This window comes from Dioscorea cayenensis, unplaced genomic scaffold (genome assembly GCF_009730915.1).
Source record: "Dioscorea cayenensis subsp. rotundata cultivar TDr96_F1 unplaced genomic scaffold, TDr96_F1_v2_PseudoChromosome.rev07_lg8_w22 25.fasta BLBR01000563.1, whole genome shotgun sequence".
NCBI classification, from domain to species: domain Eukaryota; kingdom Viridiplantae; phylum Streptophyta; class Magnoliopsida; order Dioscoreales; family Dioscoreaceae; genus Dioscorea; species Dioscorea cayenensis.
The window spans coordinates 18,122-46,117 of NW_024086954.1; the positions used below are offsets into that span (position 1 = coordinate 18,122).

Sequence of the window (27,996 nt, forward strand, 5' to 3'; positions counted from 1 at the left end):
GAAGCATAGTGTTCGATTGGGTGACAATAAAGAAGTTCAGATTGCTGGTTGTGGTACAGTTGCTATGCACACACTGGATGGAAGGATCAAACTCATAAATAATGTCCAATATGTTCCTTCTTTGGCTCATAATTTACTTAGCGCGGGTCAATTGGTGACTGCTAGGTTCACAGTTTTATTTGAGAAGGATTCATGTATTATCAAGGATAATAACTCTGGTACACAGCTGGTGAATAATCACCGTACCAAGAATAACATGTATCCTGTGGAGATCTCTAGTATAGAGTGGGCTAATGTAGTTCAACAACATGGGCATTTGAATTTTCGGGGCATGCAAGTGGTGAAGAATAAGATGATGGTGCATGGTTTGCCTATTCTAAATCAATTATATCACTGTGAAGCCTGTATCCTTGGAAAACAAACTAGATCTCCTTTCACTGCAGGACATGCTTGGAGAGCTAAGGAAAAGCTACAGCTAATTCATGCGGACTTATGTGGCCCGATGCAATATGAATCATTGGGAGGAAGCAAATATTTATTACTCTTTGTAGATGATTACACTTGCATGTGTTGGGTCTATTTCCTCAAGTGCAAGTCTGAAACATTTGAATTTTTCCGAAACTTTCAAGCTCTGGTGGAGAGGCAATCTGGTTGCAAATTGAAGACCTTGAGAACAGATCGTGGAGGTGAGTTTATCTCAAAATAATTTAGAGAACATTGTAACAAGCTTGGCATTCATAGAGAATTCACAACCCCATATACCCCTCAGCAAAATGGCATTACAGAGAGGAAAAATCGTACACTTGTTGAAAGAGCTAGGAGCTTGTTAAAGAGCAAAGACCTACCAAATTCATTCTGGGCTGAGGCAGTTGCAACAGTAGCATATTTATCCAATATATCTCCTACACGGGCTGTTTTAAACAAGACACCATATGAAGCTTGGAGAGAAACAAAGCCTACTGTAAGTCATTTAAAAATTTTTGGTTGCGTTGCTTTTTCTCATATACCATCACATTTACAGCAGAAACTAGATTCTAGAGCAAACAAATGCATCTTCATTGGTTATTGTAGTGACTCAAAAGCATATAGATTATATCATCCTAGTTCAGGAAAAATTATTGTTAGTAGAGATGTAATATTTATTGAAGATGCATGCTTGGATTGGAATTCAAATGAGAATGCAACTCAAAGTGTGGTGCTGGAAGATTTTTTTAATGGTACAACATCTGCAACTCAAAATAATCTCAATTCACAGACAAGGGAGGACAACAATGAAAATTCAGCTGCTACCACTCAATCCGATGCAACAGCTAGTATTCAAGATAGTTCTATAGATATCTCATATGTACGTAAGGTGAGGGATCTTAAAGACATCTATGAGAATTGCTCATTTGCATTGAATGTGATGGATCCTACAACATTTGAAGAAGCTCAAAAGTTTTCTGTTTGGAGGGATGCTATGGAAGAGGAGATGGAGGCAATTAAAAAAAAATGAAACATGGTTTTTAACTGAAATACCACCTGACAAGAAGATCGTAGGCTTGAAATGGATTTATAAAACTAAGTATAAGCCAAATGGAGAAGTGCAAAGGTATAAAGCACACCTAGTTGCAAAAGGGTATATTCAAGAGTATGGTATTGATTTTGAAGAGGTCTTCTCACATGTTGCAAGAATGGATATTGTCAGAATGTTGCTAGCTTTGGCAGCACAAAAGGGGTGGAAAGTGTTTCATTTGGATGTGAAATCAGTTTTTTTAAACGGTGAAATTAAAGAAGATGTTTATGTCCAAAAACCTAGAGGTTTTGAAGTTCCTGGAAGTGAGTACAAGGTTTACAAATTAAAGAAAGCACTGTATGGATTAAAACAGGCCCCTAGAGCCTAGTACACTAAAGTTGATAATTATTTTCTTTCACAGTGATTTCTGAAGAATGCCAATGAACACACTTTGTATAAGAAGATGAATAATGAAGGAGAAACATTACTGGTGTGTATTTATGTAGATGACATACTTTGCATGAGTTCATCCCTGCAGATGGTGACTGAGTTCAAAGATGATATGAAAAGGAGATTTGAAATGAGTGACTTGGGACAGTTGAATTACTTTCTTGGACTAGAAGTTAAGCAAGATGAGTTTGGAATACATGTTTCACAAAAGAGATATACAGAAAACATACTGAAAGAGTACAATTTGTTAAATTCCAAACCAGTTCTCACACCTTTGAATACAAATGAGAAATTACAAGCTGCTGACTCTTCAGGTTTTACAAACGCTGCAAAGTTTAGAAGCTTAATTGGCCAATTGATGTACTTAACCCACTCCATACCTGATATCACATTTGCTGTGAATTTACTGTCAAGGTTTATGAATAAACCTACAAAGCATCATCTGGGTGTTGCTAAAAGAGTTCTCAGATACTTAGCAGGATCCATTGAATTGGGCATCTGGTATCAAAGAGGTGATTGCTCCAAGCTTCATTGCTATTGTGATAGTGATTGGGGTGGCAGTTTAGATGACAGGAAGAGCACCATAGGTGCAATTTTCAGTTTTGGATCAGGTGGAGTCAGTTGGATATCTAAGAAACAAGATGTTATAGCTCTCTCCACAACAGAAGCTAAATATATGGCCTTGTGCACCACTGCATGTCATGGAGTTTGGCTTAACAGAATTCTATCTAAGTGTGACTCAAGGCAACAATTTGATATGGCTATTTGGTGTGACAACAGCTCATGCATTGCCATTGCTAAAAATCCAGTCCTGCACTCAAGAACAAAACACATTGATATAAAATATCATTTCATTAGAGCACTGGTATCTGAAGGAATTGTTGAACTGAAACATTGCAACACAAATGATCAAGTGGCAGACATACTTACAAAGGCTCTTAGTGTGGAAAAACATCTCAAATTCAGAGACAAATTGGGTCTCTGTAATCTTCAATCAAGGGGGGATATTGTTGGTGTTGATTGAAGATGTTGAAGAAGAGTTATTCATGTTTGAAGACCAGTCCAAGAGGATCCAGTAGCTACGCGTTTGGTTTCTATATATATATATATATATAATATCCAGAACTTTACTGTGTTGTTCGAAAAGTAAAACATGCTTGTAATGCTAGTAGTTAAAGTGTCATAAGATGAGTTGTAATGCAGTATGGTAAAAAAGTAAAAAATGTGTACAGAAGAAGAGTCCAGAAGAGGGCATAAAAAAAACCTGGAGATGAACTGAGATGAAGGAGATGATGGTTTTAGTGTTGTGAGAGCTTGCTCTGTTTTTCCCTGGTTTTTGTTTCTTCGTTGGACTCTTTATTTGATTTTGTGCTGCAGGTTAAATCTTCATAAGCAGCGGAGGACGAAGCTGCAGCCGTCACGCGCGGGATCGAGCGCCGCCACCACCGTCGCCGCTGGATACTATCAGAGTAATCAAGAGCACGAGCAGCTTGGCGGCGCCTTGGCGACACAGGAGGCAGTGCCGATGTGGGCGCTTGGTGGGGCAGGGGTCGGGCAGTGCCCATGGCTGTCTCTGAATTTTTGTTTCAGTCCCTTAAGTTTTAAGAATTGTGAGATAACTTTTGATAAGTTTTTCTTTGCCGTCGCAATCCATAAAAAGTTTGTTTTTCTGAATAATACAAAAAGAACACCTCTAAACTTTGCATGTTTGTGTATATATATATATACACGGTAAAAAATAAACTACCAAGAAGCTAACATTTTATATCTTCTTATTAGTTTACAAACTTTGTTCATAAAATAATAACATATTTAATTTTTTTAAATTCAATTAATAAATCAAATGTTTGTATATAGTCAATAAATGACAAATTTTTGGAAAAAAAATTATTATAAAATAACTCACATAAAAAAAAAAATTCACTAAAGACTTTTAAGGGAGAGCAAGGCCTAGTGGTTTTCAATTGTTTTGAGTTTGAATCTCCCAACTCATGAATGCATGTCTCTAAGAAAAACAATAATTACACGCCTCCATGTTATATGGTAGAAGAGAATTATTCCTAAAAAATTATTTAAGTTACTGTATCCTAACTCTTACAATAGAATTTTGTTATCTCTTCTGGCAAATCAAAAATTCATGACATATGGTAATATATATTACCTAGCTCAATTCCAAATAATTTTCATCCATGTACTGATAATCATGTTTCTTTATTTAATTTGTGTAATTATTTATATTAATCCTTTAATTTGATGCTTTTATGATGAATTATTGCTTGCATTATTGCTGTTTTTCTTTCCGGAACTTATGATACATAAAATACTTTAGTGCCTTCTTACTTCTTTATATCACTAGTTATTTTCTCCATTAGAACTATGTTTATTTCATTCAATACAAGGAATCAAACAAAAATAATAATAAAATAAAATAAAATAAAAAGATTTTGTATGATTAGTTTCATGATTTGGATTTCATCCAAACACAATCATGGTTTCTTCTTCTTCTTCAACACCAACACCAACACCAACAACGAAGTTACAAAGAAGGAAAAGTAAGCAAGTAATTAATTCTTCTCCCTGGAAAACAAAAGAAACCAATTCTCAGTTTCTGAAGCAGATGACATATATGTCTTTTATGTATCATAAGTTCAGGGGAAAACACACAATAATGAAACACATCAAATCACAATTATTCCTTTTTCCCAAGCCTCTCACTCATGATTTTCATTCCCATGTACCTGAAAAACATTATAAATTTAGTAAGTAAAAGAAAAAAAAATAAAAAAAAGAAAACAAGTAAATATATATAAGTATTCTGACCTGCCAAGCATCATAACAGTGGCATGAGGATTAGTTCCTGGAGAGTAGTTAAGAGTAGAACCATCAATGATTCTAAGTGCATCAACTCCAAGGACTTTGTAGTCATGGTCAACGACCCGGCCAACATGGCAGCTGCCATGGCCTTCCCGATCGCCCCAACGATCACCGCGCGGCGCTCGTCACACCACCAAGGCGCCGAGCCAGCCTACGGCCAAGGATGAGCTACAACGAACAAGATACAAACAACCATGCACACAAACAAGGAGATTAGAGAGAAAAACATAAACTCTCTATATTGAAACCAAGATTACACCATGAACATGGATAGCAAAGCCAAGAACTCCACCCCACCAAGGATGAAGAGGAACCAGCCCACAACCAAGAGGAAAACTCACCAAGAGTTCTTCTTTCTCTCCTCTTACCCTTTCTAAGGGAATGAGAGCCATATTTATAGAGAAAACCAATGAGAGGATGAGATCAACCGGATCTCAATAAGAGGCTAAGAATAAGTCACTTGTCACATCAAGACAAGCACAGTGCTACAGTGCCAAGAAACACAACACTGTTCACTGTACACACCCGGATCGCTCTACAGTGTCAACCAATGGCACTGATAATCCGACCAAACTCTCCCGGTCATCCCTGCTGGGCGTCGCCCATCCAGCCTCGGTGAGCGCGCCTGCTGCGGATTCTACCGAGCATTCCTCCTGTAAAGGCCCCCTGTGAACGCGCCCATGCGCCCACATGCTATCCCGCTCACGCACGGGCTAAGAGCTCCGCTACACCCACCGATCACCGACCGACCGTACAAGTCCCTTGATCGACCGCATCGCCCGTGCTTACGCTGATCCCGGCTAACTGGCCCATACTTAGCCAATTCTCGGCCTCCAGACCGTGATCACACGATCACCCACCCATTGATCGAGATTCCCTCGACCACGCCGCATCACGCCATGCGCACGCCCTAGCGAGCCCCTCGCAATGCGCGGCACCATGCCCCCGCACCCGCTCACTCGGCACCCCCGACTAGAATTCTCGGTCATGCGCAAACTCAACCCGCGCATCGGATGATCGGACGGACAACGCCTATTTGGACTTGGAATTTGGCCAACCTTGGCTTCATTGGCCATCTCCCTCGGCCAGGGACCACCCTATGCCGAGCGTGTAAGGTAGAACCCTTACAGCAGCCACCATGGTAATGCCAAATGGTCATCACTGTATCCTTACAAAACTGCTCCAATGACTTGGAATCATTGTCATGCCTTGGCCTCAAATTCACTGGAAAGTGCACTGTGATATTGATCAATGCCTCCACTGATATATAAGGGTATCTAAACTTAGAGAAAGCTTTGGATTCTATCACTTTCTCAATTATCTCCATCCCTTGCACACACCTTCGTAGGTCTTCTGGCTCTTTGAAGTAGTTGAAGGTGACCAAATTAAAAGGTTGTCATAAGGGTTCAAGTTCTTTAACTCAAGGTGTCCCGTTGATACTGGTCCCATGATCTTCTCAATATGAACCCTCCTCCGGCGGACACTTCCAAGCTTTTCATCCGCTTCCACTACTTTCGCAATGGCTTCCCGGCGTTCTTTTTCCTGGTGGCACCTTCGATAATTGCTCCCGATCTATATAACACATTATTGTTTGCTGTTACTTATCAACTTTGTTCATTTGCAACTTTCATCAATATATGTATATCTTACCTGAGGAGAAAACATGCCAAGATTTGGAATAAATAAAATGAGACGGTTGATCAGAATGACCCGCTGGCCGCCTCGATGTAGCTATCAAACTCTGTGATACCGACAACTTGAATAAGTGAAATCTCAACAGGGAGAGGAGAAGGAATGTAGATGGCATTCTTTGGGTTATCAGACATTCCTTGTCCAACCATCGGTTGATCCAAAAGTACATTAATACCAAAAACTTTGTAGGTGTTCCTTCGGATCAATACCACTAAGCATCAACATGCGCTTGAGGGCTTCCAAGAGCTCCCCACCGATACAATAATCTCATTCTTGGATGCTTTGTTCAAATAAGCTCTATGCATCACTCCAGCTCCATCCCAAAAACGCCACTCCATGAGCCATCAATCTCGGTCTTCCTACATATTTACATTACTCACATCTTACGACCTGTCATTATTTTTGCAACTAAATTTACTTTTATCAATATATATACCTTTTTCCCGGAACAAAAATCTTGGAGACGAGTAGCATGGAGGAAGACAATGATCATGGAGGGATAAGGATTAGCATCATCGGAGCAAGTCGGCGAGTGGTGTGTTGGAAATTAACCATCCTTGTCAAAGATGGTACCTCCAATCTTAGTACCATACATATGATCAAAAGTGAAGCCATTGTAAGGCTTCACTCCAACTTCCAATAGCCCATCTTTAACAGCAGATTGCCATTGCAGCATGGGTGGCTCAAAAGCCACCATCTTTTCAACCCATTGGTAGGACTCATTCACAAGCTTGCCATCCCAACCGATTTGCAGAACATAGTCGGGTCGGCACGTGTAAAAGCTCGATTCAAGCAGCCCCGCACGAGAACACGGGCCCGGGCGTTGATAACGCCGTCTTCAGAGATGAAACGCTGAGAATGGGAGATGGGGGAGGTATCACTGAGAGTATCGGCAAAATTACCGAGGTTGGAGATGTTCTTGTTGCCGTAAGGGGCCAGGCCGGGCTCAAGGAGGAGGACTTTGGATGTTTGGGATAAAGTGGCGGCTAATGGGCAACCGGCGGTGCCTCCTCCAATGATTATATAGTCGTAGTATGATACTGGTGGTGCTTCTATTGTTGGTTACATGAAACTGTAGTTTGGTGCTATGTATTTTTAATTTTTTATACGTATTTGTATATGTATACCAAACATAAGAGCATGAGAAATGTATTGTAGTATGTAATGGATGTTAACCTTATCAGTTATAATAATGTACATGCAAACCAAAACCAAGTGAAAGTACACTGTATTTTTTTAAAAGTATATATAATTAAAAATATTATGGAAAAAAATAAAAATAAAAAGGAACATGTTTGTATGGTTTTAGGACCAAGATAAATATGTTTGTTTATATAATTTAAAAAAATAATGGTTCTTTTAAATTAAAGATAATTTTAAAAAGATTGATTAATATTAAAAAATTCTATACCTTCGTTGAGCCACCACCACCGTAACTAATGTTTAAAGCACTATTTTATATGTTCCTTTGACAACTTTCTTTTTTTTTTTTAGGAAGGAGTTTACTATCTTCTTTTTTCTAAAAAAGAACGTAACAATTATGAAAATTTGTAATATATTTTTTATATAGTTAGTTAGAATTATTTTTTAATTTTTTCAAAAAAAAATATTTTTAATATTTTAAATTTTATCTATAGTTGTTTTGATATGCAAATTTACTGAGACATTATAAAAATGTCAACCATATATCAAATTTAAATATTTTTTAGTAAAGTAAATATATCATTAATTTATTAAAAAAAACCAGTATAAGAAACAAATCCAGATAAGAAATAACAAAAAGATAAACATTTTACTATTGTTATCATGTTTCCAAGATTCTGTTTTTCCTTTTTATTATTTTGTTATTTCAGGAATTGTATTGCTCGTCTAATTCACTACTTCTCAAATCATATATATATATATATATGTATGACATAAGAAAGAAGAAACTCGTTCTAAAATTTTTGACAGATAAAGCTAAGTCTTATATGATGAAGAGAGGAAGCTCAGTTCTGAAACTTGCTCTCATTCAACCAAGTTCCCTTCCAAAGAAACACACACACACTCATACATATATATGCATAAAAAATTTACTACAATTTAAACTAAGTTTTCGGAGAAAATCACTACTAATTAGACTTGGTCCCATTCTCTCAAGCAACTAACTTCTTTTAAAAAGTGTGAGACAAGGAAAGAGACAGGCATGCTCTATATATATACATAAACACACATATAAGAAGACAAGGTTACATTCCTAGCTAAATGCTAACTTCTTCTACCACTTTCTCTCATTCAGTTAAGTTTCAGAAAGACAAAAAAAAGCAAGAAAGAGTTGGTTATCTTACGAAGCTCAGCGTGGGATAAACTCAATAAGCAAAGAAATCCAACAAGAAACAAAGCATTCCTCCACATTGAACTCTTACTCATGATCATCATCATCATCATCATCATCATCATCAACTCCACTGCTTAATGTACACAAGAGACCATACACAAGAATATATAGAACAAGAAGCAAATTAAACAAAGAAATAAACTTGCCTCAATTGCAGCTCAACTCTCAATATATAAACCTCACACTTCAATGAATTCCAGGAAACACAAACATGTGCTCCGAAAGCTCGCTATCTATTAGACTTCAAACTCTACCTACCTACTTAATTAACTTCTAGATTTCATCAGAACCACACGTTTATGAACATTAAGCTTTAATCTCACCAGACTCATATAAAGATTAAGGTTCTTAAACACTTCATGCATGCACTCAGCATGAGAATAACCACCAACCAACCTTGTTGCCTGGATTTAATCCCTTCTCACTTTTGTTGCTCTGCCAACAGTGTCACAATCATCCTGGCATGACCAAATCAGTCATGAGTGAGGGACTATTCATTGCTACAACTAATATTTGTCTTTGCATTTACATTGTAACAGATTATTATATTCTTTGTTTACTGAGTTTTCAACATAAGAAATTCAATTGGGACTTTTATTTTGGTCCTCTCAGCCTAGATAATGACATCTTGATTGCAACAAATTGATGCATATTTTGCACCTACTGTATTTATTAATACACCTAATCTAGTATATTTTTCTTTGTTTTGCATTAATTAATTAAATAAATATGATCACTAATATATATTGTTCTTGATCTTCTGGGATGATTACTGGTTAGTTTTTCGGTTGGATCGAGTTCATCGGAATTCATGTCTGTTTGATAGAGTATGGCATGAGATATCACATATATTAAGTTAACAAATATATATCTACACCATTAAAAAATCCTAGATCATTGAAAACAATTACTAATTACTAGCAGTAGATAATGAAATTTTAGTTATAACTCTCCTACTTAACATCACTAATTTTCGACGTATTAATTCCTCAACCAAATCCTCTGGCATTACCCATTAATCAACATTCTACTCAAAAAGGAAATTGAACAAAAGCTAAGTCACAAACTGGACATCTATTCCTTTATCAGCTCCATAAAACATGATAAAATAGAGAATGTATTCCAAAGGGAAAATGAACGAAACCTAAAATACGAACTCAATAATAACTCCGGTGTCAACTCATAGCATGCAATGAAATTCAAAATGCACTCACAAAGGAAAATAGAAACAAACACAAGTGCCATGTAAAGGTGAAACTGGCATTGAAGTATATTTGAGAATATAGAGGGCAATAAATGCATACCGAGCCTTTCGCAGAATTAATGCCAAGCTTCCTGGTGACGAGTTCTTCCAAGAATTTCTAGCAATTCTTTGTCATTTTCAACATCTTTAACCTCTCCTGCAACAATATCATAAATTAGGAAAACTTATCAGATCAAAAGGAAGATAATGTTCAATGGAGTTGGAATGTTACATTTCCTGTCATCTAAACAGTGTCACTCATCCCTGATTGCTCTGCTGTCAACTAGCCTCCGAAACTGGGCTGCTAGCTCTTGGTAGAATTGGATATTTGATGGTTGCACCTTTCCTATTCCAATTTTAAAATGTGCCATAGATACTTCAACTGCCTCCAGGCTCTCCTGATCAAGTTCAAAATGTAAATTAGTATTTATTTAAATTTACCGAATCATACAATAAAGAAATTGAAACAATGATATTCCACCAAATAATAATAATAATAATAATAATAATAATCACTTAAACGAGTCTCATGATATTCATAGTCACTCTAGGTCCAAATTATTGGCAGATACATGCACCAAAGGAGTGACAACAGAAACTGGAACTTTCTTCTAACTATTGCCATTTCGATGAACTAAGGTTCACTGGCCGTACAATGTATCATTGATATCATTTTCTATATATTACCATGAGTTTACAAACCAATGCATATTTTTCAAGACCAAACTCCACCAAACTCCAACTGTTTCCAATACTAGCATAATTTGATAATATGCCAATTAGCAGATTAATTCAGTGAAAAAAAAAGATACTAGTTGAATAACAAATGAACGTACTTCTAATGCAGCGATAGCAGCTTCCCTGCATATCAATTTAATGTCTGCCCCAGTATAGCCTTCAGTGAGACAAGCAAGCTCCTCTTCGCAGACATCAGAACTGCAGGGCATGCTCCGCATATGAATGCAAAATATATCTTTGCGATCAGCTTCATTTGGTGGCTGGACATCTAACAACCTATCAAAGCGTCCTGGGCCCAAAAATATAATTGCTGGAGCATTAGCTCTAGCCTTCGCAAACAACGATTTCACAGCCTTCTCTTCTCTGATTCCCAGACCCATTTGCTGAAGAGCTCAGGTCCCTCTTCACCGAAACAGACAATTCTGCAAGCAATGATGACAATGCACCAGCATACTTGTCTGAACTTCCAAACTTGATATAGCGACGAAGAGCCGTCATTGCAGCTTCATTGCTAAGGGCAGCAAGATCAGCAGCCACAAACCCATGCGTAGCCATAGCAAGTGTTTGAATTTCTTTGCTGCTAAGGGAGTGGTCTATGTCACTGAGAAGAGTCTGAAGTATGTCTAGTCGCTGGTCTGGAGATGCCACTCCTGAAAAATCATCAAGACTAAATTTAAGATTGTCATTCATAGCAAAAATCAATTCTACAATTTAAACCTTCATCTGAAGAGATCCCGTGTAATTTTAAAGGAAAAACGTATAACATATTAGAGATGATTTTGGATAATTAGTTAAAATCTTAACAAGAAAATTCCAGGTGCAACAAAGAGCTATTATATAAATGAATGAAACTTTATATGCAAAAGTTCTCAACCTCATTTAATGAGGTTATCATAAATGATGTATTTAGGCATGAACACTTTGTTGAAAGATATCCCAAAATGTTTGCCATATCAGAAATTGTGAAACCACAATTATTTTTTTCCCCTAATCTATATTATTGTTCATAAATTCTTCTTGGATGACTCAATCAATGCAAATTGACCCAAACTTTAAAATAGCTGCACTTCCTTGAAATTCTCTAAGCGAAAGAAAATTACCTCATGAGAGGGATAAAAAGATAAGAACAAGATATCAATGGGATTTACCGCAAGAGAGATTGGGGCTTAGTAACCAATTAAGCATTACACTCTCATAGCTTCATTAGTTACCCATCTCGGTAGCAAGAAGTGGACCCATCATCTTACAAGGGTCCATAGCAACAAAATTTCCTTTCAGTTAGATTCTCTAACTTAACTTTTTCTTCAAAAAGTTCTTCAATGATGTAGCAAAAGTTATAAGCACAACAAGCACAATTTTTTTTCCCAACTATTAAAATAAGGCAGTTCTTTCCAAACAGATCTCTTGAAGTCCATATTAATTTCACCAAGCAACCAAACTCCTTTTCAAAACCAAATAGTGTTATACAGTCTTTCAATTTTTCTCGAATCAATGTCTGCATAATTTACCCAACACAGATATATACCAAATCCAAACTTAGAGGCTATCTTCTGTTCCTTCTCACCTCAAAATTTAATTTGTGAAAATTGAGAGGTTGCTATATGCCCAGCTATGCTAGAATCAACACCTCGCCATCAACTATATACTTAAAAACTGCAATGTCATTAGCTCCAATAACTGCCAAATGAAATGTGCACAACTGAACTTCACATTTCATTTTTATCTTCTTTTCAATCATGCGTCAGAAAACCTACACCTACTAATTGAACTCAAAGATCTAACCCCTCAACTACCACCAACTAGACAAAATAATGTAAATCATAGTTCTTACAAATATAAAATACACCACTCCTTAACTTCTCATTCGCAAATGTCATCCACTGCACAATTTTCTTAGGAGAAAGGATTTAAAAAAACAAAAGCTTAACATCCTTCCAAAATATCTACCACTTAACCGCTCTTATGGTTATGGCCACGCATCTATTTTTGTGAGCACCTGCATACTTTCCTTAGCTATGACATGCTGAAGATTGTCAAATTACCTTGGGTTGATGGATAGATTTAACTTGCTAAATCAGAAACAGAAGGTGGCAATGAGAGTAATTACCTATTTAAATTTCTCGATCAAATCTTCCAGGTCTTCTTAACGCAGGATCAATACTATCAGGGCGATTCGTGGCAGCAATTAGAAGTATCCTTTCACCATTATCTATCTCATCCAGCAATTTTAATAATGTTGCAACCATTCTAACTGATAATCCTTCACCTCCATCTTTTCCTGCTGGAGCAATAGCATCCAACTCATCAATAAATACCTTGAGAACAACAATATTATTAATTTAAATGCAAAACACAAGAAAATTTCTATGTTTCCAATTAACTGCAAGTTCTTTCCCAAGTAGACAATAAGCTACAGTATAGCAAATAATTATAAAAATCAATTTCATTAAAGGACAAACTAAATGTCCCACAGCAACAAGAATGGTGCAAGCTATACTGACTACAAACATAAAGAGAAGGGAACACTCCATGGCACAGCGACAAGAATGGTGCAGGCTACACTGACTACAAACATCAAGAGAAGGAACTCCATGGCAGCACTATATAATCATTTCAGCAGATTCACAGAAAATATGACTATCTCTGTGAGCAAACATTGGCTAAGAAATATAATCATGTTGCTCACTAACGAGGGTAGACCAGGAAAAGTGAACTACTTTTTTTTTTTTTATTGTCTTTGAACCCAAGGAAAATAATTTTTTATATCCATAAATTTCCTTCAGAAGAACCAAACACAATTTGCAGATCCATAAATATTTTTTTTTATACCCATAAATTTCCTCATCATGGGCCTAAAGATGCTCAAAAAGGGACTAGCACATGTTTACATAAACTATTCACAGCACTTCCTTTAATGTCAGGCAGTCCCCTTTAACAGTTATAATAAGTTGAAAAAAAAAAATGTGAGCTGAAAATTGCAAGTTATCATTTAAGGAAAACAAATTAACAGCAAGGTATGAAAAATCATGCAGTTCAACTTCCTTTTAATGTGAATTATGAAAGTCGTTTTTAAGATGAGAAGACAATATGGTGAAGCAAAGAATCTAACCACGGAAGGAGCAGCTCGTCTAGCTGATTCAAAAACGTCATGTAGAGCTTGCTCACTTTCTCCATAGTACTGACTGATAATCTCAGGTCCATTAATAGAAAAAAGACTCGCACCAACACCACGAGCACAATAAGTGGCCAAAGATGTTTTCCCTGTACCAGGTGGACCATAGAGTAGCACCCCTTTATACCTGCAAGGGGAATTAATTATAACTAACCAAAAAAAATATACAAACAGCATAAATATAACTTGCTAGAATAATTTTGGATACCACATTTTCTGCATAAATGTTAATTGACTACGATTAAGAAACAGACATTGCATTTCTGTAAGGCAGATTCACATAATTCGAAGATTAAGAAAAACAAATGCATCACCATGTATTAACTAAAAACAGATGAAAGAGAAAATAGAAACCAAATATTACCACATTTGCAAATCCACCAAGGGAGATGTGTAAGGACGTGAATAAAAAATCATGACTATGATAATCTATAAATAGTGCATTATTCACTAAATTTAAAATGAACGTGGAGCCCAAAAAACAAAGAAATAGCTCCTGAAAGGGTCTACAATTAGTCACTAGGTAATAGATTGAGAGTTCACTGAAGTAAATAGAAACAATTGCTGAATCCAACTCCCAAATACTGTAGAGTGACACATGTATCATAATTGTATAATCGGACAAATATTTATGAGGATGTGTTTTCCGTTTTGATATGTCGGCATTCAAAACAACCACAACAACCCACTTAATGCACGCGCGCGTGCACACATCCCCCAAACAGTAAGAAATAACAGGGTTTAGGCAGTAATGTCAATGTAAATGCAATAAAAATCAACCTTGGCAAAGAATAATTGTTTCCCAATGAGAACATGATGATCTCATTCAAAGCTGTAATTTCCTTAGATAAGCCACCCAGCCTAGGAATATCACCAGCTTGCCTCTCACCAATGGATCTACAAGTAATTTCAACTGCTGATGGACCTGTTGTAGTTGGATTATTTCTCACAGAAGCGACTGGATCAGAGAGGTGGACCTTTGTTTTAGCATCTAACAGGAATATAGTGTCAGCATAATTTATACAATTCCCATTGTCAATCTCAAGAGGCGGTAAATTGCATTTCCTTTCAGACATATGATCTGGATTAGAACAGTCTGTCCGTGACCCACTCACACCTTCCACCAGAAATAAACAGAGATGCCCGCATATCGGTACAGTCACAAGGTTCCCATTTAAAAGACTACGATCATGAAGCCACCTTCCAGCATATATCTGTAGCAGTTCAATAACTTTTTCATCTGCCAATGCCAATCTAATACCAGAGATGTCCTGACATGTGGAAACATCAATATTTGATACATAGTCTGAGGATTTCTTTGATTGGACTGGAGTAGCACCAGGAGAAGAAAGCTTTGGTCTAGAGGCTGGAGTCTTTGGTGATGTTAGCTTGTCTGTTGAAGTGCCTAAGGGAGATTTATCATATCCACAATTTATCACAGCACTCTTTGGCAAGACCAAATTTAGGTAAAGGTCGTTGCATTTGCATATAGGAAATTGAGCAATAGAATTATTCATATTTTGATTGTGCGATGTAGAAAACCCACTGATAGGGAAAACAAATATCGCCCTGCCAACGGAAGGGAAGCCCATGGTGCATGACAGACCCCATGACAATTTTGCTCCATTTTTCAGAACCTACAAAAGCGCAATGCAGACATGAGAAATTGTTGAACCAAATTACAAATCACTAGCTATAAAATCAATTTATAAATCACTACATTGAAAACAGCTTTTGCTGATTATCAGCATATAATTAGGAATGCAAAGCTGAGAAAGTATGTACTGAACTACAGGCCAAAAGGAATTTATTTCAAATTAACATTAAAAAATCTGAATGGCAGTTTGGCTGCAATTTGCTAATTCAGAAACCAAAATCAACTTTCCCATGTCATACCTTGCGAGAAGGGAATACAGTTGCAATTACAAAGAAATTTCCTGTTCCATCAGATGTCTTATCCCCAGTTGCAACTCCAAAATGTCTAGCACACTCCTCAGCTAATGTCTCAAGTGGGGCATCTTTCAAGGACATCTTGTCTGAAGTAGCAAGTGAAACCTATAAACAGAATCCTCTTAAGAACATAGTTGAACCCACAACAACCTTGACATCAAAACACAACTTCATAATATCATTACACTCAACAAAAGAGAAATAACAAAACAAATTCTAAATAAAAGGAACACTGAATATGAGCTATTATGATAAGTAAGCAGTCTTGCATCAATGAATGATCTGCTCATTCTAAATTACAAGATGTAGAATGAGAAATTGCTACAATTCATTAGTAGAGAAAAGAAAAGAACTCTATGCAATCATAGCCGCAAGGCAAGTAAAAATCAAAGTGAATGAAAGAAACGCCAAAAATGATCTTTTTACTGAAATTCTAGCAATGTATTCACACAAAATTTCTTTTATTTCCAAATCAAACACTTAAGTGTCTACTCTTCCTGTCAATCAATCTAAAAAAGGATAGGAGTACTTACAGAGACGAAGGAACCAGGGGAGAGTGAGGACGAGACCATGGTGGCCTCCGAGAGCCAAATCCTAGCATAATTACCACCCTTTTCATCGTATTTTGATTCTGAAATCAGCAGAGGTTGTACAATACCATGTTCTGATTGTCCTGCATTCAGCATAACATGAAGCTCAACACAATTGCTTTGTTTATAGTCGATGATATATATGATAATAACTACACTGTCCCATTTATTCAATACACTTCATCTATTGAGCAATAAATCTATGACGATAACTTTATACAGTTAATCTGAGCAATCTATTCAATTGGCTTCCTTGATGATCTTGAAGAAGTGCAAGATTGCGAGATCAGGCTCCAACAACAGCTCCTATCGCCTGCTCATCCATACAAAAGAAGTTTCATTAGCACCCAAGATCAACAATCAGAGGAAAAGTGTTGAGGTTTTCCCCATGAGCAGCTGTATAATATATCGAGAAGGTTGCAGATAAATTGAAACATATCGGAAGTTTTCAACAACCAAAGTGTTGCAGTAATTCAATTATTCACAACCAACCAAGAATTAAGCATGAAAATGTTCATCAGCTACCAACTTTACAAGTTATATCATCTCAAGAACTTCATAAATGATTTTTCAGTCAACTAAAAACAAAATTTCTAAGTGATTATTTTGGAAAAATTTCACAAAAGCAACTTGCATTATGAAATATTTATCAGCTTCGGGCGTTGATTTCTTTCGTCTACCTCCACCCTTAGCCCTAATTCAGCAATTTCGGTTGTGTTAACAGTTCCCTGAAGCTCAAGTTGAGCTACTTCACGCTGATTTTCTGTATTTCCTTCCAGTAGATTCCTTACTGCCATTAGTCCCCACTCTCTCAAGAATGGATTGTCTTCATCAACGACACACTGCTGTAACAACAACGGAATGCCATTCTTCCGCCTGATCTCATCTTGAACTTGTTTCCTTCTGTACAAACAGTTGCTTATCACAGAAACAACATCCCTTCGGAAACCTTTATAAGGGCAGACCTTCAATGCATCAGCCATGGTGGGCATCTGGCTGGTTCCATTAGCCATTGATTTTTTTATGGTAGACGGAGGTTCAAGTTCAGAAAGAAAGCATAAGAGAAGCTGTAGCAACCCCGAAGAGATCAATGAATCAACGGAAGCTTTTGGCGCCGATAGAGGATCATCTGATGCACATATATCTCTCAAAATATTAAGTGCATATCCAAGAACATCAATTGCTGGAGAACCTGTTGGTAGAGGAGAGTTTCCTCGGTGATTAAAATTCACAGCACAAGAAGCTTCCTTCAGAACTCTTAAAACACTAAGAGCGAAACTGTCTGATATTGTGAAGTCATTTGGCCTCTCACTCAAGCAATTTGACATAAGGCGCAAAAGAAATGCTTGTTCTCCGGAAAATACAGTGTGTTCATCTCTGATGTCATTGCAGCTATTGGAATCACTAAACTGGCCAAGCTTTTGGAACAACATAAAGAAATATTGTTCCTCAATGCAAACTTTAGAAAGAAGCCATTCCAGCCACTCTTCTTGATATCCAACTGCAGTCAAACTTAGATTGCTCTTAGTAAAACTAATGTCATATGAGAAAGCACAGAACTTTGCTGTTATGCAAAAATAACAAGGTCATCTCTTTGAAGACATGACATAAATCTAATTTTATTTGCACAGAACAAACAAAGAAAAGTCTTGTTGTGATGTAAACTTAAAGAAAGAATAACCCACACAGAAAATTAACTACTGCGAAGACTATCCTGAACAAACATCACACCAAAATTTTTAATATATATATATATATATATATGAAAACATAAACTGAAAGGAAATTATAACCACTCTTCTCATTATATCAACTTTATGTAAATCAAGATGCTACCAAGAACAATCTGAAAATGGTACCAAATAGAAGAGCATAACTCTGAATTGGGAACTAAAGAATGTTGGAAAGATGACGATAATTGCAATATCATAAGATGACATTTAAAAACATCATTTCTATCTTTCAATTTTCAGAAACAGACTGAAAAAAAACATCATAGAAACATTTAAAAAGGAATAAACAATGCATGTTCTTCAATGGAAATCAATTAAATCAGTCATAAATTTCAGTTACACGAAATCAAGCAGGCAATTAGAAGAAACAAAACTCTAAACAGATCTCGCAAACAGCCAATAGGAACAACATATGCTAAAAATCAAAGTTTTCTTCTTCGATTAATCATGAAAAATTAGCAACATGAACCTGTGCAAGCCGTAGTGATGATCTCGATGAGTATGGGAAGCCCCTTCTCATCCTCGCATAGCTCTCCCAGTCTCCTCCTGCCACCATCGGCTGAGCAGCAAGTGTCCAATAGCATACAAAGGGGATCCAAAATCCCTCGATCACAGATCCGAGCAAGCTCCAGGAACCCCACCGGGAAAAGCCGTGCCCAGACCTTGGCTCGGTGCTCCTCGCCGGCCAACGCGACGTTACAAAGCACTTGCAGCCCGACCCGAACGCCGTCCGGAGGAGATGAAAGGACGATGGGCAAGATCCGGTCGGGGCCGTCGAATCGAAGGAAGGCGTCCTGGTTTGCGGGTTCGCCGGCGCAGAGGTTTCGGAGGAGTCGAAGGTGGGGAAGCAGGAGAGGAGAGGAGGGGGAGAGGCCGCGGAGGGTTGCGTCTAAGGTTCCGGTGACGGCGAGCCGGCCACGGCCTCCGAGTGTTCTCGAAGCTTCTAGATGGGATGCTAGTGTCTCTAGGTCCATAGGGAAGTCGTAGGGGTTTTGTTTGAGAGAAACTGACTCAAGTGCAAATATAAAAGTTGATGGGAGGATGGCCGGAATCAGAAAGAGAAGCCGCCGGAGGACGTCCCCTCGGCGGTGACCGAGGACAACGAGTCGGAGAAGAAGCATTCGAGTCCTGCCAGCTAATAGCTATGTTCTTTTTTTTTAATATTATTTTTAAATTTCGTCTTCTTTTTTTTTACTTTAATTAACTTTTCTTATAGTTTTATTATCATACTTAACCTTAATTCTATCCCCCAAAAAAACTATTCCTCAATGCTTGCCTTTGATAGACATTTGGCCAAATTTAATTGGTGCAATATTTTTACAATCAACGGTCTGATTTTTATCTCCCTTTGTAATTAACGGTTGATCTCTCATTCCCTATTTTTTCAAACTCTAGCCACTAACACTAATAATTGATCTCTCACGATAGTGGAGTCGCCGGTCCGATGAGGATGGAGAGAAGCGCTCTCTTTCCACGTCCCAGCTCAGCCTTGCACCGGACCGACCTACTTTGATAAATGGGAGGACGGTGTTGACGATGGACCTGGAATTGCTTGAACCACTCCCGAGCACGCCGCCCCTTGGCTTTAGTGAGAAGGTTCCACCCCGGGTTCTTGCTGATATCCCTCTTGGAGAGCTTCAGAAGGTGCGCCCTGATGGATCCCATGCTCCTCGATGGAAGGCTCACATCAAAAGGCAGCAGAAGCCTGGTCATGCTCATAAGAACATGTTTGGCCAATGGAGATGAGCAGCAAAGTGCCTGTTGGAAAGTTTAGGTAGGTCATCCAAACGCCCAAAAAAGTTGTTTTTTTTTCCTGATTTGTGTGTGTGTGTGTGTTTGTATATATATATTTTTTTTAATTTCTTGGTAATTATTTCCATTTTTATTACAAAACAATGAAGAAAAACGCCCAAAATCTGATTTGTGTGTGTGTTTTTAATTTCTTGGTAATTGTTTCCATTTTTATTACAAAGAAATGAAGAAAAAGGGTTACTAGGACGTATTGCAATAGAAATTTTATTTTTCATTTTGGTTAGTGTTTTATATTTCTTTTGTGAACCGTTGTCACCTATCAAGTGTTTGGTTTGATTTTTCATGGCGGGGTTTCACGAGATCCCCGGTTTGAATCTTTTATGTGGAACTCTTGACACAAATGGGTATGCCTAGCTTTCTTATCATTGTGTTTGATATCCTGTTTTATGTTCTTTCCTTTTTGTATATATAAAGATGAGATTTTGAGTAAACATACATGCTTTTGATCTTGCAAGGTTTTTTTCTTTTTTTAATCTGATGCATTGTTTTTCTTTGTTATTTTTTTATTCATATGTATTGTTATATATTGTTTTTTTCATGTTTGTTTGGTTTCTTTTATTTGACTTTTTGATTGTACAAAAAGCGAGTTATTTGAATCGATAACATGATGAAAGACCAAAAATGAAAAAGCCTCGTGACTTTAGTTACTTTTCTTTGTTTTGATATAATTATACAGCCGATTAATGAGCTTAGAGAAGGTTGGGAGACATGTTCAAGTGTTTCTCATTAGGTGAGAGTTATGTCTAATAAGATATAAGTATATTGTCACATGAAATATTGTTGTGTTTTTTTGTGTTGATTAATTTTAGGTGATTTTTCAGGGATGGAAGGACAAAATGGATCTGAGTATGCAGTCACTTATGAAGATAAAGATGGAGATTGGATGTTGGTTGGAGATGTTCCATGGGGGTGAGTCTTATTTATCTATGATATAAAACTATTAACATTATTGTTATTATATCTCTAATGATGAATGCTAATTGATTAATTATGTATGGTTTATATAGGATGTTCATCTCCTCCTGCAAGGTATTTCAATGAGAATTGATTACAGAAAGCACTCTTTGATTATGAGTTATTTTTGCCTTATATTAATTCTGACCCCAACAAAACAAATACTTCCTTTTTTGCATCAATCTGATAGATTTTTTTTTTTCTATTTTAAACTTTATGTGCGCTATGATTAGCAATCTCTAATAAATTACACCTGATTTTGTTGTACTTTTCTTGGTATTCAATACCAATTTTTTTGTACTCTCAATTACCAAATGATTTGTTATGTACTGTTTATATGGATTAATTATATCTACAGGAATCAGAAAAAAAATTTTGAGCTTTCATCATACAATATTTAAATTTGGTGGTCATAATATCACCGTTGCAGACAGTTGTGTACATTATTGATCATATTTTTATTAACATGATGGTTGTTTGATATTTGACTGAAAAATAACATGTGACTTTCTTATCCCCTGTAATGCACTAAAGCAAGAAATATCTAAACATTTATTGACTCTGAGGAAATCTGCATTACAAACTGTACTTTGGTGTTTTAAATTGGATTCATGTTGGTTTACTGACACACATATATACTAATTTGTGATTTACAAATTTCTTGCTCTGAATATGTATTATATACTGTTTTTCTTTGCATTCTTGATGTTTTGATTATTGATGGCATTGTTTTGCAGCCAAAGCATTGGAGTTATTTCTGCAAGACCTATGTGACAGGACATATGATATAACTCTTCAGAGGGGAATGAAAACAATGAGGGCCCGTTTGGTTAGAGGGAATGAGAATATGGGGATGGGGATGGGGATGGGGATGGGGATAGGAATAGGGAAAGGGGATTGGAGATGGGGATAAAAGTAATGTTTGGTTGAAGGGAATGGGGATAGGAATATGAGAGGGATAGGGGAAAAATTTTTAGTAAATTTACTTTTTGTACCCTTGAGTATTTTTAATTAAATAATGTATCTTAATTGTAAAAAGAAACAATTATTAAATGCCTCCAATTTTTTTATAAATAATATTTAAATGAGTTATTGATGTATTTATTTTTTTAAATAAAATTTTTAAATTAATAATTGACAAATACAATTTAATTATTGTTAATTAAAAATAAATAAATGTCCAAATTTAGTTATTTTTAAATCACCAAAATTTTAATAAATCTAATATTTTTTTTAAAAAAAATACACACCATAACAACATTTTTAATTTCCACCCAAAACATTATTCAAAAAAAAAAAAAATCATTAACATATAGCATGTCATTTTCTAATTTGTAGAGGGTAAAAAAATGAGCGTTAACATACTCAGACGTCTCAATCCCCCAAAATGAGGGGATGAGTATGAAGGGTTGAGGGGTATACAACCCCCCCCTCAATCCCTTCCCATGTCCCTAGGTGCATGCCCAAACATGGGCATGCACATGCCACAAGGATTGATCCCCAATCCTTGGGGATCAATCCTTGTAACCAAACGGGCCCGAGTTCTTTACATCTGTAAGGAGTCTTATCTTATGTTTCAAAGGCTTTTCTTTTTTAAGGGGTTGATCTTTTGCAGATGACCAAGCTGCTTAGAAGATTTGGCTTTTGTTTTCATTTGCATCATTTGGTTATTTATCTTATCACGACACCATTTCACATTTGAAACACTGAATTTGCTCACAAAGTTCATTGAACCTGAAGAGTACTTAGTCATGAATATCATCTTAGATGATACTGATATTTTTACTAGGAGGATAATGTTCTGTATCACTGTATCACATTAAGTGACTGGATTACAGTACAATGATTGCATGGCATGCTGGAAGGTTTTATTTTTATGTCCACTTTTTGCTTATATTGATGTAATAATTTCTTTTTGTTTCTCAGAAAGCAGTGTGTCTATAGTTTTAGTGTCTTTGATTTCTTGAGAGACACGGGACACAGGTTTTGATCAATTATGTAACCAAATATCTCAAAGTCACTGCCAATCAATATTACAAGATAAGCATAAGCATAGGCATAGTCATAGATAAAGGTGTGGCAGATTTACTAGCATTATTATTGAGTCATTGTTATTGACATTTGAAAATGAGGTACATGGTTGGTTTCAAATTAGGTTTTGGTGTCAGTGATTTTATTTTATTTTATTTTATTTTATTTTATTTTATTTTGACTTTTGACAGTGGGTAGAGTAAAACCTGAAATAATCATGTCATTCCTTATATAAAGCTACCATTGCATTATAACATATATACATCTACACATATATACTTAATCTTAAGCTTAGCCTCTCTTTCATTCAAAAAATAAGGTAAATTTTATATTTATAATTTGTTCTTGATGTCCATTTTATTAATATTTATTTGTCCATTTCATTAGCAACTTCAATATGGGTAGATGCAAAGATTTTCATTGTTCTGAGCTTCTTTGAAGTTTCTTCTCTTTTATAGATAATTTGGTTTTTTTTTCTTAATTTTTTGTGAAAAGTGGTAGTTCTGATGAAGTTGTCTTATCACAAACTAATTTCAATATGTGTTTTAATATAAATTATTTTTAAAACTAGAAACACTTTTCCTTGGAGCTTAGCATATTATTATTATATATTCAACAAATACAATATTATAAACATTTAAACTATTTTGGGCTTCATATTTTAATCATTTTCAACAGTAAAATCAAATATAAATATATAAATATATATGCACTCTTTAGAAAAATCAATTAAAAAAAGACATGAAGACATGAATGGTTGAGAAATCCAAGAGCATAAAAATTTATTTCTATATCATGTATCAAAATACACATTTAAGGAGGTTTATCCTCTTTTGTAATAAATTTTAATTTTGTTTTCATTTTTTCCTATATATATAAATACATTATTTTTCGTATTGAATTGTAAAATTATAAAAATAAATAAATAGATATATTGTGTTTTTAATTTTTTTATTTTTGTATCATATATCTATATATGATTTTTGTTTTTATATTTTTAAATTTAAATGAGGAGATAAAACGGTATTGTTGTTGGTGTGGAGATAAGGTAGTGATGAGGTTAGTGTATGATTAAGTAGATTTTTGGATGCATATAAAAATTTATTTAATTTAAACGAGAAGAGAAAGATGGATTTACTCATCTGGTAGGAAGTTTTTTTAATAGTCTTTTTGTTTTTTTAATAATTATGTTTTGACCTCTAATAAATAATATTAGGGAATATCTTTTAAAGAATATTTTGGAATATATTTGTAATTATTGGTAAAAGGGAGGGGTTATATGCAAATAAGGATTGAAATTTTTCAAAAACGGCACCTCATTGAAGTCATGCTTCACATGGAACTCTTTGTTTCAATTCTAAACTTTTGTTTTTATTTAGAAATTTATAAATTTGTTGAATGACTATAAATATTTCAGAAAATCAATCTAATCACTTTATTTGGCATAATTAACGTTATTTAAAAATAAAAAAAGAACATTATATTAGCATCATTTTACTAAATTATAAATTTCTCAACAAATACTATTAATAATTTAGTTTTAATTTTTTTAAATCTAAAAATGGTAACAAAAAAAAGAAGTAATTATTATTATATGCCACTAATAAAAATTAAAAAAATAATAAAGAATATAAGAGAATCATGTGACTTGTGATAATTAAAAGTGTCCCATTGATTGTTGTGTTATATGCACTCCATGAAATTTTATATGAGCCATTTTGGAAAATTTCTTAAATCCTATATAAAAATCATTGACTTTATGTCACACGGTCGTTAATTATAAAATGAATATTTCAAATATATTTTCTAATTATTTTTTATTTATAGAGTTATTTGGTATAATACAAGTGTCTATTTGACTATTCCCATTCCCATGATAATTATAAAATATTTTTTTTCTCATAAATAAATTTAATTATTTATTAAAGGGTTCATAACTGAGTAGCATTAGTCTGACTATAAAAAATAATTCTGAGACTTTTAAATATGTTAAATTTAAGTCTCCCTAACACAGTGGTGATGATAAATCTCTATTTATGTGTTTAAATTTAAACCTAATAGCCTACATTTATATGATCAGGTGAAAGGACATGAATATATGCTCGCTTCCGATCTGTGTGTACTCCACCAACAATGTCACATTTGTCAAAAGAAAAAAAATTTTAAACAATAATTTCAAAAGTACAAAAATCACAATTTCAGATTGCTAAGAACTCTAAACAATGTTGAAATAAATTCTAAAAGATAAAAATAATGGCTTATCAATATGTATTAATTTATAAATATAAAACTAAATCCAATATAAACATGCATATATATATATATATATATATATATAATCATGTCATAAACCAAAACTCAATTAAACTAAAATTAGCTTTCATTGTAGCTAAGTTAATGTTATTGTACGCTTTGACGCAACACTTTCTATATATATATATATATTATTTTTTTGAACCTTGGGTCAGTTAACAAGTGAAACTGCGCCTACATGAATATAAGTTACCAAGTAATTTTTTTATTTTTTTAAAAAAAGGGGGTAAAAAGTAAAAAGCCATTTACGGGCATGACTGAGTTGGTTGTCCGGTGGGCGTTTGCTTCTTCGTTTCTACGTTGCTGGTTATTATTATTGCTATTATTATTATTATTATTATTTTTATAATAATAATTTGAGAAGGGGAAGAGCAGGGGGGTATCTGGTTTCTTGGGGGTTGGTGGGGTCGGGCACGTGCGCACGTGAGGATTTGATAGCTTTAAAATGGAAGTCGTAGGGGTTTTGTTTGAGAGAAACTGACTCAAGTGCAAATATAAAAATTAATGGGAGTTTAATGTAAAAAAGGCTAAAAAGCTTGAGAAGCTTATTGGAAGGAGGATTAATGGCTGCGAGAGAAGAGGAAAGGGGGAAGGCGAAGAGGAAGAAGATGATGGGGAAGGAGATGGATGGAATGTGGCCTCGCATCAAGGCCAAGAAGGATCTCCAGATCAATCGCCTCAAGGGCACCCATCTCTTCACGGTAACTTAACCCTAGACTAAAATTCCTCTTCTTTGTTCGATCCGTGTGTATGAAGGGAAAGATGAACATCATTACTATTTCGTTTTCTTTCCAATTTGATGTTTTTCGAGCCTCTCTGGTAGGATATTACTGTATTTTATTGATTATGTGGTCATCTGCGTGATTATATGTGATAATTTTATGTATATTGAAGCTTTCAAGCTAATCAATGAGGATATTTTGCGTATATATAACTGTTGGGTTGTATGCTGTCAAAGAGATTCACATCCGGGTGGTGTGGATTTATGCTGTATTGATTTGAAGTTTTGTTGACTAGTGTATGGAATGCATTTTCTATTAGAGTGTGGCAGAGGATGTGGTTTTTGAAGAGAATTGTTGTTCATCTAATTGAATTTGGGAAATTGATATCATATTACTAAGTTTTCATTGTAGATGATGATGTTTAGACTAACTATTATTCAGATATTTGTGATTCATCTTTGTCATTTTGATTACTAAATAAGAGGCTCAGGTACCGAATTTTTTTACTGCTGCTGAAGCCAAGGCCTTTGTTGACGCTGCAGAGGCCATCGGCTTTGCGCACCAAGGGAGTCAAGGTCCTGCGAAAGGTGAAGCCTACAGGGATAATGATCGCATTTCTGTCAGTGATCCTGTTCTTGCTGAAAATATATGGGAATCAGGCCTGAAAAGTATGTTTGATGATATAGAACTTAGGGGGAAGATAGCTGTTGGTCTGAATCCAAATATTAGATTTTACAGGTGATGACCATATCTAAATTTTACTCTATACACTTTGCCGACTCCTGTTTTCTTGTTTTTCATACTATAGATATGTAAGTTGTTTGTATTTCATGCTAATGAAGGTGGTGCTGGGATGTTGCACATCCTTTTAACCCCAATGCGTCGTACATAATTCAGTAGGTAATACATGCTCTTGTATGAATTTTGTAAGATGAAATTGATGGCTTTTATCTGGGAGGCAGGCTTAGATACAATACGAAATGACCTCGAATTATCTGAAGTTGTATGAGAAAATTTACCAAACACCACTCTAACTGCCATTGTTCCTTCCGCTATTAGACAAGACATGAAATCAAATGGATAATCTCTTGGTAAGTCCAAGTATTTCATGTTCTGGCTTAACTGTTGTGGGTGAAGGATATCTTAGAATTTAGAATATATACACAGAAAAATGTGTCAAGGCCAATTTGTAAATGCATTAATGGAAACAACAATGGCCTTCTGTGGATTTTACCTTTCAAATTGGTGAAGATCATGTGATATTATCATTTGTGTCTATTGTTGTTTCCAGATATAAGGTCGGACAGAGGTTTGGTTGCCATATTGATGAAAGTGTTAACCTTGGAGAAGGGCGCAGGACGCAATACACTCTCCTAATTTATCTCAGTGGTGATTTATGCTCCAAAACGAGGCACGGCTTGGACAAAACCCAGGATTCATCCATACACTCTCTAGTTGGAGGAGAGACTGTGTTTTATGATGAAAGAAAAGGGATTGTGGCTGAGGTAATGAGCTGATGTCTCTCTAGAATTATTTAGCACTCTAACATTTTAGATGAATTTTTAGTCTATAATTTGTTAAATTAAATGATAGTGCCTTGAGTTTTGGATTCACGTTTAGGTATTCGGTTGGGATTTATCTTTTTCTTTTTACCAAATTATAGGTTGCTCCCATGGTGGGAATGGCCCTTCTTCACATTCATGGAGGCAGATGCATGCTGCATGAAGCCCGTGCTGTTACTAAGAATGTGAAGTATGTTTTGCGTTCAGATGTGGTTTTTGCTTGATGATGATTTTAGGGTTTCTCACACATTCTAAGGTATTGATTCTTTACTTTGTTACCTGACATAT

General features: G+C 35.5%; 2 protein-coding genes, 1 long non-coding RNA gene and 2 pseudogenes across 4 annotated transcripts; 2 read left to right on the forward strand and 3 right to left on the reverse strand.

The window, feature by feature from the left end:
* Nucleotides 1–4,361: 4,361 nt before the first annotated feature.
* LOC120254649 lies at nt 4,362–7,573 on the reverse strand (annotated as a pseudogene).
* A 686-nt stretch (nt 7,574–8,259) lies between these two features.
* On the reverse strand, nt 8,260–18,863 carry LOC120254654 (annotated as a pseudogene).
* Nucleotides 16,868–19,435, reverse strand: LOC120254650 (ataxin-10-like). The gene is made up of 3 exons (XM_039262714.1): nt 18,784–19,435; nt 17,262–18,145; nt 16,868–16,894 (listed from the first exon to the last, which is right to left on the reverse strand). Exons 1-3 carry the CDS (start codon nt 19,433–19,435, stop codon nt 16,868–16,870), a joined length of 1,563 nt encoding a protein of 520 aa, XP_039118648.1.
* Nucleotides 19,436–20,811: 1,376 nt separating this feature from the next.
* On the forward strand, nt 20,812–21,148 carry LOC120254655. Its single transcript, XR_005534694.1, has 3 exons — nt 20,812–20,856; nt 20,948–21,035; nt 21,134–21,148. It is a non-coding gene; the product is annotated as an uncharacterized LOC120254655 (long non-coding RNA).
* Nucleotides 21,149–25,912: 4,764 nt separating this feature from the next.
* Nucleotides 25,913–27,983, forward strand: LOC120254653. 2 transcript variants are annotated; one of them, XM_039262717.1, is made up of 4 exons: nt 25,913–26,125; nt 26,631–26,884; nt 27,438–27,651; nt 27,810–27,983. In XM_039262717.1, exons 1-4 carry the CDS (start codon nt 25,988–25,990, stop codon nt 27,930–27,932), a joined length of 729 nt encoding a protein of 242 aa, XP_039118651.1. In that variant the 5' UTR covers nt 25,913–25,987; the 3' UTR covers nt 27,933–27,983. The 2 variants fall into 2 exon arrangements, with proteins under 2 accessions (XP_039118651.1, XP_039118652.1); XM_039262718.1 differs by having other exon boundaries at nt 26,637–26,884.
* The last annotated feature ends 13 nt before the right edge of the window (nt 27,984–27,996 follow it).

Bases quoted from the DNA above. Each gene is read 5' to 3' on its own strand.
- LOC120254650 (XM_039262714.1), bottom strand. From the start codon at position 19,435: ATGCTTCTTCTCCGACTCGTTGTCCTCGGTCACCGCCGAGGGGACGTC. The intron at 18,146-18,783 runs GTTCATGTTGCT...TTTGCATAACAG, and splicing joins CATCACTACGGCTTGCACAG to CAAAGTTCTGTGCTTTCTCA. The intron at 16,895-17,261 runs GTAGACGAAAGA...ATGGATGAGCAG, and splicing joins AATTAGGGCTAAGGGTGGAG to GCGATAGGAGCTGTTGTTGG.
- LOC120254653 (XM_039262717.1), top strand. From the start codon at position 25,988: ATGGCTGCGAGAGAAGAGGAAAGGGGGAAGGCGAAGAGGAAGAAGATG. The intron at 26,126-26,630 runs GTAACTTAACCC...ACTAAATAAGAG, and splicing joins AGGGCACCCATCTCTTCACG to GCTCAGGTACCGAATTTTTT. The intron at 26,885-27,437 runs GTGATGACCATA...TGTTGTTTCCAG, and splicing joins CCAAATATTAGATTTTACAG to ATATAAGGTCGGACAGAGGT.